The sequence below is a fragment of the Triturus cristatus genome, chromosome 4_1, assembly GCF_964204655.1.
Source record: "Triturus cristatus chromosome 4_1, aTriCri1.1, whole genome shotgun sequence".
NCBI classification, from domain to species: Eukaryota; Metazoa; Chordata; class Amphibia; order Caudata; family Salamandridae; genus Triturus; species Triturus cristatus.
Genome location: NC_140585.1, coordinates 1,251,464,161 through 1,251,476,342, shown reverse-complemented (window position 1 = coordinate 1,251,476,342; position 12,182 = coordinate 1,251,464,161). Strand labels below are relative to the sequence as shown.

The 12,182-nt window shown below is 45.0% G+C and overlaps 1 protein-coding gene across 3 annotated transcripts in view; it reads left to right on the top strand.

Moving 5' to 3' along the window:
- LOC146856521 (pleckstrin homology domain-containing family A member 3-like) overlaps positions 1-12,182 on the top strand; it is a 125,737-nt gene that overhangs the window by 23,537 nt on the left and 90,018 nt on the right. For all 3 annotated transcript variants that reach the window (XM_085654692.1, XM_085654691.1, XM_085654693.1), the window contains exon 3: positions 9,829-9,984. In XM_085654692.1, coding sequence (XP_085510818.1) covers positions 9,829-9,984 — 156 coding nt within the window. The remainder of the gene's footprint in view (positions 1-9,828; positions 9,985-12,182) is intronic.

The window sequence follows — 12,182 nt, the reverse complement described above, 5'->3', positions numbered from 1 at the left end:
ACCTGCCATTGGGAGCTTGAACTGGAGCCCTCAACAAGGAAGTAATATTTCTTGAGTATGCTTAGTCTTTTTGTCACTCGACTGGAATATCAACTTTCCAGTGTAAGCACAAAAGCCTCAGGGTCTTTTTGTCTCAGTGGAATTTCCTGTGTGTTTTCTTTTCGTATACATTTGTTTTGAAGTGGGCGGTACATGCAAAAACTTTCTAAGAATAGTCTTTGTGGCATTTTGCTTTGTACTGCATAGGGTAATGAGTTTTCCTTTGTTCCCTGATTTTGTGCTACTGTAGCTTTTACAGCGAACTTCCTCTCAACGCCTGTATAACTTGGTACTCCAAGCGCTGTAGGTGACTCCCCATGTGCCAGAATGAATTGTGTTAGCGTAAGCCCTGCTGGGAACCCCCCTCACCTTCTGAGTCTCCATGCACTGGTATGGTTTGTGCTATTGTATGTGATACATGTGGTCTTCATCACCCGTTGTGCCTGAATGGCTTGTGTTACTGTAATCAGCCCCCAGCACTGTCTAACTCTGTGTAAGCTTTGTGAACTTGCGTAAAGGTGACTAAGTCCATAAAGAGCACCTAACATGCATTTACCCGGTCTAAGGAATTCCATCTTCACTGTTGGCATTCCACACAATGGTTAGGCCTCTGAGACTCCTATATATTACAGCTATCATAGACCTTGGATGAATGGGGCACCCCCTGCACCTGAGAGGCCTGCATTACACTCCTCTTGTTCACCCTGTGCATTGATGACCTGTAATATTGTAAGCTTGCGACTACATTGCACACATTTTTGCACCCATGAGGTTAGAATTTGGCGCTCAGTAACCAGAAGGACTAGTCTGCATTCTATGGTACCCTTTGTTCTTCATTAGACAACTTTTGAAGGTTGCCGTCCATTGATCTATTTCCTGCACACCGGTGCCCCATTCCCTTCACAACCCTCCACCTTACCTCTCTCTGCCCCAAGTCGAGCTTCGATGCAGGAAGGATAACAGAGCATGCGGATTGAAAAAGGGTGATGGAATGGATAAGCACCAAAGCTCCCCAGAGGGACACGTCATATGGTTGGACCATGACAACGTCTCCTACGAGTCCTGCCTCCCCATGCTGTCTGAGAAGTCAGCAGCCTTATAACCAAGACCATACCCAGGGCTATAAGTACACTCTGCTTTCAAATTCATTCATAGCCTCACAAGAGGCCTCAGACTGAGGTAGAGCACTCCCGCAGCAGGCAGGCATCAAACACAGTGCACAAAAAACTGATGCCTTTAGGGCATCCACTGCCTTTGAGCTCTGGTCGGCACAGAGAGAAGGCTTTAGGTAAGAGGCTCCCACCCAATGGCATTGAACTTTATCGGCCATTCATTCCCTACATAGCCCAAGGCCCCCGAAGTCTCTCCTACACAGGAAACCGGTGCGAAGGCACCCTCAAATCTGGCAATGGAACCCAGAATGGCTTTGACAAGATCTTTGGAAGAACTCCTTGGCGCCAAAAGCACCGCCTACAGTTTATCCAAGGAATCAGAGCAGCCCATACTTCATAGATTCCATGAGAAGCTCAGTGGCAGGCAGAAATTCCTCTTGATTGATCCTGTCATTGGGAAAATCTCAATGAAGTCAACAGAACCTGCCTTGCAAGAGGAGGTTTGCCTTCAAGGAGGAACCCGCTTCTGAAGTCCTCTATAACTCGTGCTGAAGAGGCAGTGAGACAGGCCCACTAGCCCTCCGTGTGTCATACCTACACCTCCACCAGCTTTACTTCAACTTCTATGTGCATGCACTCCACACCCTCCTCCTCCGCTAGAGTCACCTGAGGGGTCCCCATGTAAATTTTTTGGATCCTGGCATCCTTATTGATCCTGCTTTTCTCTATGATCAGCTCTTTGATCCAGCACCCACAGATGACTCCTGGGACAACTACAACATTGATAACCCCCATAACAGCCCCGACCATCCCATCTTCTGTTGACTCAGATCTGGACCACTATCCATTCAGGCCATCCCCGCTTGATGATACTACAGTCTACTACGAGGTGATCCAACTGGCTGTGGCCTTTCATAAGGTGGCAATGCACTTTCTTTACAAGTAATATTAGCGATTCTCACCAAATCGGAGTGGACGGTGCAGTTACAACCTGTGCTCAAGGGAATGCTTAAATCCGCAACAAAGCCCATAAACGTGAGGGTAGTAACACCCAGGGTGGAGAAAAAATACAAAATCTCATCCAGAGTACCTGTCAACATCAATGGCCATGTTCCTCTGACTCCCTGGTGAGCCACACCAACTGCAAAAGGGCCTCTGCTGAGGCTCCAGGCGATGCGTCGCTCCCTGTCAAAGAGAACAAGAAGACCGATGTGGTGGGCAAGAGGATGACCATAGGAACAGTTAACCAGTGGTGTATAGTCTGCTCTGTCCAGCTCCTCTCCCACTATGAAAGGTCTCAGTGAGAAGAGATACAGGAGCTTGAAAAAACAACTTCCATTGGGGGACAAAAAAGGTGTCTGGAGATGTCCATCTCCAACAGCAACATTCTTTGTGCCTTTGATGTTGTGGGTAAAGTGTCTTCCTTAGGTAATACACTCCGCTCTGGATCTCTGGGTTTAAACCAGAGTTCTAGCAGCATTCCCTGAACCTCCCATTCGACTGGAAACCTCTCTTTTGACCACAGGTTGATGAGATACTGGAGAAAATTAGGGGCACCGAGATAGTGAAATCTATTGGTCCCCTACAAAGTCCATCTGCTTGGAGCTCGCTAGGGGAGGCGCAAAAGCCACTTCCGATCACCTGAACTCTTATCGAAGATAGCAGAAGTCCTTTCTCTAGCAGACGAGAAGAGGTTACACCAGAGTAGCCTACAGGACTATCAAAAATATGGGTTGGAGTAGAAGCAGCTCTGTTAAAAAAAACTCTGCCTCCAGACACTGAATCTCTATCAGAAGTGCATGTCTATTCTGTAGTGAAGCCTGCAGGCCTACCAGATGGGCCTGCTGTGCGGCGAAGTGCAAAAGGTTTATCCACTACTGCATTCACAAGTAACTGGACCCTCTAAAGCACAGTTTTCTGGGCATCATTTGTTATCTCTTGCTCCTCCAGAAGTCGGGCGTCGCCTACAATTCCATGTGCCTACATCGCAATGCTTTTGCCAAATGCGTGCAATACGGGAAACTGTTTTGTGACTTGCTTATATTTCTAGTTGTCCAGCCATTAATGGAGGGCCTTAAAAAGGTTATAGCTTCCAGAGTACCCCCTACCCCAGACTTCTTCAATCTGTGGGGCGCGTCTTTTTAGAGAATTCCGGTGAGGGGGGAGGGAGGGGAAATCGACGGGGCACGAAGTGCCCATGCTTTTGTTATGTTAACCGTCCCAGGAGGGGGTTAATTCATAGAGCTGAAACTTCAGCTGCAGTGAGGAGGCAGGAAGTCTCCTCTGCTAAAACCGACGGTAAAGGAACAGACAGGCCTGTTCCTTCGCATTTGATATTATAGTACCTCGCACTGCAGCTGAAATGCCTGTCTGTTCGTTTGCTTTCAGTTTACAGCTGAAGCATTTCAGCTCTATGAATTACATACATGCCAACATTTCAGAAAAGCAAAGTGGGAGATTAAAAAAAAAAAAATCGGGAGAATGGGGCCTTCAATCGGGTTTCTGTCATGTATGGACTTTGGAAGTGTGTTGCTGCAGGATGGGACATTTGAAAGCAAATTCACGTGTTTTTTTTATCACCTTTCAGAAGCATGGAGCGCAATGGCAGGCAGAGAAAGAGGGGGATGCAAGAGTTTGCACTGGCCTGGCAGGTTGCGGTCAGTGCATACAGCTGTCAGCCCGAGCTGAAACAGCTTCGGGCACACACACAGCCCCCCCCCAGTACATCACAGACCATTCGCTTGTTAATGAGGCTTTGTTGGTTTTTCACCTCTTCTAGACCTCCTGCATCGCAATTCTGACTATTGCTGGAAGAATCAGCACGTTACACAATACCAAGCCCTGCCTGCTGAAGCCCCGAGGAATCGGGTTCTTGCTTGCAGGAATCGGGAGGCGGGAGACTAGCCATGAAATCGGTAGTCTCCCGCCTGAATCGGGAGTGTTGGCATGTCTGGAATTAACCCCCTCCTGGGAGGGTTAGCTCTTCCCCGAAAGGAGACCAAGTTTATTTTAAAACTACACAGGCAGGCGCGCAGAATGCCAGCTAGCCATGTGTTCTTTTAAACAGACTGCAAGTTGCTTGTCTGTAAATAAAGAAGCATGTTCCCTTTTATTATCAGCCATAGATTATTCAGGTAGCCCTAGAACACAAGTAAAAGTTATTTCTATTTCTATTTGCTGTTCAAAGTATGCATGTACAAGTACTGACAATACAGCTTTAGGTGACTGCTTATTTTTGCACCGCCTGGGACATCAAAATAATGAGCTGGCAACCCTAATCACAAGACCTGGAGTTTGTTGCAGGATCACCACATTATTTATTTCCTCCACCCTGATCCCTAGTTACTGCGATATTATCAATAGTTTAACACTTTAAAAACCCTGTGCTGCCATCAATAACATTCTGAGTTACTTCAAATGTCGGGGAATGCACCTTGCATTCAGACAACTCGCTCCTCATTCTCGCCCTTCACTTTCACGCTCACCCTGCACTCACACTGCTCTCCATGCACTCACACCATTCACCCACTTACCCTGCACTCACAGTGATCCCTCTGCACTCACAATTCACTTGCACTGTTCACCCTGTACCTCACCCTGCAATTACACGAGCACACTACTCAACCTGCCCTCAAGTGACACTTCACTCGCGTGTCCCCCTCACTGCTCAACCTGCAATCTCACTCAAATAAGCCCACCACTAACCATTCATTCATTCGTCCCACTCTGCACTTATATCTGCACCCAAATTCATATGGTCACCTCGCTCACCCTGCAGTCACTCCTCTTACCCTACTCGCAAACTGTTGCATGGCTCCCTGTGCACTCACATGAGCACTCCTGCCACCCACACAGCGCAGAGGGTTAATGTGCCTGCTCCATAGAATGTGCACCATGCAGATCACAGAACTGAGTGTGAGTAAACAATGAGTAGCGCTATTACAAAATGAAGAGAGATGAGGTGAATCGTTGGTGAGTGGTAGTGAGGGAATTCATTGAGAAGGAGGAAATGTGGGAAGGGGCACCAAAAAAAGACTGTTGCACTGTGTGCAACAAGTGCTTGGGCCAGCCCTGGCGGGGAATGTTAGCCCCCACCCGAAGTTCGGGTCTAGTAGCGCTCCTGTACACGAGTATGGGCATGTCGTGCCCCATCAAGATTTTCGTCCTAAACTACAAAAGGACACATTTACATGCACTGCAATCCAGCTTTCCAGGGGGCCCCTTGATAGACAGCTCTGTTTTTGCCCAGATGGCCTGGAATAATTCCTAAACAGATTCTTGTAAATACCATTTTGTTTTATTTCTTTTGAATGTGATTGATGTAAGGAGTCTATTACTATTTGCAGAGAAATGTTTGTTTGAAGCAACAACCATAAAAAAGTTTATTTTAGATCCAAGCGGGTCCTCACATATGAGAAATTGAAGAATGTCACAGATATTATTCGCTGTAAAATTAGTGGGCTGCTGCTTTGTTACAACAGTGAAAACACACATCACTATCTATGCATATTAGATGTAAACACTTTTAGAATTTCAACCATAGTGCCTGTGCACCGTTAGTATTTTTTAAAGGAAACAGTGGTCCTTGGAAAGAGGGAAAATACACTTGGGATAAATATAGTCCAGAATCGAAGCTATATTAAATTATGGGGTGTCCAGCCGGACAACCCTATTTATTTCTAGAATGTAAAAATAACAATTACAATAACATACTAATTGTGGGACACAGTCCTGTATCCTTTGGGGAGAAAAGAAGACAATACATATAAAACAATTACATACAAGGGGGCATTTCAGGCAAGACGTAATGAGCTTTTTTACAAATTCAATGTTAGAAGCTTTTTGAGTAACAACTATTGCACTTTTTTAACACACTGGCTTAATGTGCAAGTTGTTAACTTGGGTCGACGACGTTTCGATCCTGTCTACAATACTAGGATCATCATCAGGACAAGAATGATTGGCTGGCCTGAGCATAAGAAATTGCCCACTGTCCGCAGGAGCAAGGCCAGGTGGCCGGCTGAAATTAAGCAGGGCTCATCCGGGGGCAAGGACAAGTGTGGCTAAACTGTGTGAAGACAGTCATAGATTCCTGTCATGGGGTGGGGAAACCAAGGGGTTTGAAAAGGGCTCACTGGCAGTGCAGTGGAGCTGAGCCAAGCCACGGGAACCAAAACCGTCAGGGGTTAATCCACTTGGGAGGGCGGCAAAATTGGCGAGGCAATCGGGCTACTGCGAGCCGGGAGTACCGGTCCGAGGACGGTGGAATCCGCCGATTAATAAAATGTGCACCTTTAGTAGCCTGGCTAAAGAGGGTAAGGCTGAGCTGAAAGTAAATCATTTAGACTCAAAGCTGTACTGAACAGGGGCCCCCAAATTAGTTTTGGCCCAGGGCACCCAAAATCCTTAACATGTCCCTGCCACCACAAAGTTTGTCAGACAACATTGCTCTGAAGTAAAATAGACATCATTCATTTATTATTAGTTCTATTTTTTAAAAAAATAAGCCAGACGTGTCCTTAACCCCAACTGCTTCAGGCAAGCAACTTATCGTACTACTTAGGAATTCTCAATTAGGTGCTCGTTCAACGCCCTCTCTGTGGACTTTCAACTCAGTCTTCGGGTCCATAACAGGTAGGTGGGCAATTATCCTATTATAATGCTGCCTAAAACGTTTGTTAATGATTTCTAGAGAAGATTTGTTTCTCGTGTACCAGCTCTGAGCTAGGGAGTGCTCGAAAAATCTGACAACACTGTCTCCCTTATAGTCTCTGTCTTGGCTGAAAATGTCTGCAGAGTATTCAGCTTTGAGAGAAAATGCTATCAAAACTCTCTTGCATTTCAGCTCGTCCTATTTATGTGAGATTGGGTTCTCAGCACTTGCGCTATTAAAGACTAGGGGGCAGATCACTTTTCGTGACGTACTGGTGGCGCAGGGGGCTCTTCCATATTTACAAGGACGGGAAAAGCCACCCTGCATGACTTTTCCTCTCCTTGTAAATACGGCCCCTTCACAAGCAGCACTTTGTGTTGAAGGGTTGTTCCATGGGTATTGCTGTGGGCGTTCCCACGCAACACCCATGGAACAAGACACATCTCGAGATTTACGAGGAATCGTAAATCTGGAAATGCGTCTGAATGCTACGCCACCCTAGAGGTGGCTTAGCGAGGCGCAAGGAGGAGAAATGTTTTCATTTCTCCTCATTTTTCCCTCTTTCAATGTGTGCTGCATTCTACAGCATGCATTGAAAGAGGGAAATGCCTGTAGTGATTGTTTTTGTGCAGGAAGGGGCACCTTCCTGCACATAAACAATCTCCCCACGACGCAGGCATCCTTGCACCATGGTGCAAGGATGCCTACGCTAGCGCATTGCTGCAGTATGTGCGCAAGGGGAAGCACAGAGATGCGTCATATTCTTGTAAATATGTCGCATCCCTGTGCTTCGGAAGTGCCTTGTAGATCCGCCCCTGGATGTGGAGCACAACCTGAGGATGGCGATAGCAAAAATCCATCCACAGATTGACCGTCTGTGGCGAAAAACAGGCACGCCCATCACATCTATGTTGGTGGTGTTATCAATCAATGTCATGTGTAAAACAAAGCATCCTAGTAAAAACAATTTGCGCATATTTTATCTAGGAAATGGTGGTTTGAGCTGTGTAATAATCTGTCATTTCAGCACACCCACTCACAAACCTGCACTTTACTAAACACTCTTATTGTGTTGAACATTATTTGCTGGATATGGCCCATTGATATGCGCGCGGCGGTCGATTATGTAATGTACCAGATTCCAGAAATTTTTGTCAGGTGTGGGGGGGGGGGGGGGGGGCGGGGGGGGGGCAACAGCTAAAAAAAATTGCGCTGGGGGGGGCTCAACCTACAAAAGTTTGAAGACCTCTGCCCTACCCTGTGTGAAGCCTTAATGTGTAGTCCTCACCAGACTCATAGGTTTACTTTTTGAATCCTTTCCCTTTCAGTTCCTTTCGTGGAAGGTGGCTTTCCTAGTAGCCATAACTTCCCTCCGACGCATCAGTAAGCTTCAGGTACTTACCGTACAAAAGCCTTTCATTCTGGTTCAGGGACATGGTTGTTATAAGATATAATGCAACGTTTCTCCCACAGTTAGTAGAGTTTTCAGTTTTATTTCCTCAGTCAGACCTTTTAGCGGAGAGAGCCGTCATTCCTTAGACGTTAAATAGGCTTTTATGTAGTATTTGATACGATCTAGCCCTTCCACTAGTGTGACAAAGGACTTCCCATCTTTAGGGCTAGCATAGCTAGATGGATAATCAAGTGCCTCCAAACCCACCAATACAAAGCTCAAAGAGCCCTATCTGTACCCCGCACCCTAGGCACATTCTAACCATAAGAAAGGGGCAACCATGTATTCTTGGGTAATATCCCCTCTAACTGACATGCAAGGGCTACCTGGTCAACCCTCTATATTTTTACTAAATGTTGTTCTGTGGACATCTTTGCCCACCAGTGGACCCTTTTTGGCCAGACAGTCTTAAGAAATGTATTTCAGACATCTGCATCGCCCTCACACCAGCCATTGCTTGTGAAGGGTACTACTTTACAGTCTGCGTAGAGCATGTGTAAAACAGCCACACATGCTACGAACTGGAAACCCTTCAAGCTTCTGTTCATAGCATGTAGTGCAGTAGATTCACATGCGCCCCCTCCTTCCCAGAAGCCTGTGTTTGCTGCCAATCTCTTATCTTATTACCTGGTTGATACTGCACAACTCACATGGCTCACCAAGCTACATTCACTCGCCACTCCATACATACTCTCTCACCCGCTGTGTGAAAAGCAATCTATCTAACATGGTGTCGGTGCCCGTGCGCATTGTTCACTAAGGGAGGAGTCACAGTACATCCTGTGACTTGAAAAGCCTTCTTCGAAGAAAAACAAGCTGCAACCGTCCGAGCCCTACGCCTTCTAGGTGGCAGGAGTACGTAGTGTGTATGTATCTACAGCTCTATATGCCACAAACCGGTGCTTATGGAGGCAGTGACCTTTTCCTTCTGTTCAGAAAGGCACAAAACTCAAGGATATCATAGATAGCACTCACGATCACTACCAGCACCTCTGCTTATATTGGTGTCAGGTTCTCCTTCTCTAGTAGTTCTCGGCACTCCTGCACCAGGGCACCATCAGACTGCAGACAAAGAAGTGTAAAAAAGAAAAAACAAGGCTCCAGGCCTTTTCCATCTATGCACCAAGGATCTGTAACAATATACTTGTATCAATCAAGCTCGTTTCAAAGTTACTCCAAAATAGGACAGAGCTGAAGCTTCTCCTCTTTAAAGAACACTATATGACAATGCATTAACAGTCCTTAAACCAGCAGCCTATCACTCGTTAATTTTATGCTTGTATTTACCCTGTACAGCTCTCTGTTGCCTTTTGACTAGATTCGCGCTATGGACATTCCACATACACAGATACATACAAACATAAATAACCCACTTCAGAGATGTGTGTATCTACCATTTCACAGGTTCGAATACTATAAAGGAATTTGATGGTAGTGGAAGGAGTACTAACACATTTGGTAATAAACTCTACTATTTAAGCAACAAGACAAATTTCAATTGGTATGTTTTGTCTAAATGGTCATTATTATGTATGTATTGTTTCAATGCTTCTGGCTTTTCTCCTCCTTAGTACATTCAACTGATGCCACACGAGTGGACCTGGTAATCCCTGGCGAGCAGTATTTCTACCTCAAGGCAACAAATGCAGCTGACCGACAGAAGTGGCTGGTGGCTCTCGGCAGTGCCAAAGCCTGCCTAGGGGACAGCCGGACGCGCAAGGAGAAAGGTCAGAAAATTAAATAACATTTAAAGGAGGGCTGACACTTTTATCTTAATCTTCTTATGTCCCATTTTCTTTTTGGCCTTCCATGAATCGTCCCATTTTTTTGATGAGAACATCCTACAAAGCTGGGTTTAGAGGTTTTACAGATATTTATAATCTCCAGTTGGAAGAAATTTCTTGAAGTAGATAGAAGAAAAGGACCAATACAGCTAAAAATTTACCATAGTAATGGGGAATCCGCGAAAGTGGTAACCATGACCGGTCATGCCGCAGATAGATCTACTGGCATACCAAGAGGTTCACCATATCATAGATTGAGGTGCATTGACAGAGGTTTGAACGCTTGCAGGCCTGGTGGTTTAGTAAAGCTTAAACAATCACTGTACTTTCACTAACAACTTGTTATAAAAGAGAACATTGAACCTCTGTTGAAGAAAGCAAAGATCACATTAGAATTCAGGAGGAGGAATGAACTGGTTAAATTGGCTGTCAAATCGGAATTCTGCACAGCGTTGCATTCTTTTATTTCCCTCATTAGGACTTCCATTTGCATCTTGAGCTGGCAAAGCTGATTCCCCTATAGGAAATATTGAGGGAAGTCTTATTCATGGTGGATGTGGTGCGTGTTTGTGTGGGGGCAGGGGGGATAGGGGGTTAAAGTTTGCCTAAAATATTTGGTGCTTGATAGTGGATGTTCTCAGTGAACTTGTGAAAAATCACAGCTCCTGTCTTGTTCTTACATTCTGGGGTAAAAAGAAAACTACAGGGAATAAAAGTATAATTAATTATCGGGAATGCATTTGTTTTCTTCTCAACAGTGGATAATTTCTTGCTTTTTACCCTCAAAATTCTTTTAATTTGGAAATTTCAGCTATACAAAGATTTCATTTTGAAACATTTCAACATCTCTGTTGCAGGAGTTGTTTACCGGGATCAAAGTTCAGTGTTGTTTAAATACTCCACCTTACCTCCTGGCTGATTAGACATATGTGGCACCACCCAGATGTCAAACCTAGTTTTTCAGGCACCTGGAATCAGAAAAGCATGTGTTTAGAGATGCCAGCGAGATACTTTATAGCATAACCTCACCACGCTTCTGCCACTGTTGGCCTTCACTGGCTGATGAATAATGGATTTGTAACCGAATATACTTTTAGAGTAGGGCTCCAGGTTCTACCTCTGGACAGGGTAGCTCATGATTTATTCTTCAGAAGCGCATACATTCGAAATCTGTTTGAACTTAGTGTGGTTTTAAATTGAAATCGTTTAATTGAAAAATATGAGTTCTTTGTCAGTGCTTAGTAATAATGTGATTTTAACTTTCATGCTGGTTGGCTATTTAGGTCTGAGCCACCTCCTTAGTGGCATCAAGATATTATTAGGTGTAAGTCTATGTGCACTTCTAACAGGCTGTGCCCCTGGGTAAATATTCTCTCCTCTCTAGAGAAGCTGTGTTCTGTTGAGTGCCTGCAGAAATTTGGTGGTGAAAGCAGGAATTGGGATGCCTCGACAGCTGTCTGAAGATCCCAGTGTGGACTTTTAGTTAGGAGCCTTGCAGATCACGGAATGAGGTGCATCAGCGGAGCAGTATATATTTGCACCCATCATTCAATGTCCTTTTCATGACTCCTGCTGGTAAAGTGCAACAGCAGTAACCGAGTCACGAGTAAAGATCCTTAATTGGAGTCTTAGTATCTGATTGGGAAACGTGCAGACTGTATCCATTTTCTAGTATTTGAGTTCTGGTAATCCATTCTGCCTCCATTCCGTAGTTTCTTAGTATACAAGCAAGTTTAAGGACAAGCCCAAAAGTGGCGTGACTGATAAATTCTCTCTGTGGTGACATACCTTTCATGGGAAAATAGGCTTTACTATGAGTAAATGATTGTGAATGGACAGTACAGCAATTTTGATCAAGGCATTGGTCGATCTGTTGATGGTCACGGGGCTACAAATAATGTGGGCAAACTTGCCACTGTTTGTACATTAGCTTTCTCGATAGAGGAAAATACTACCTCAGTGCACTAGACACTGGACGATTGAAGGCACCGCACCAGGATCAAACATTCCCTTGATGAAGGAACAAGGTTTCTTTCAATAAGATTTGAAAAGCTTTGACATTATTGCCAGATGGACAATTTAATTTAAAGAAAAAAAAGGTGCATTTGAAGTACTTGTGTTCTTTACTGGGCAAGTAATCA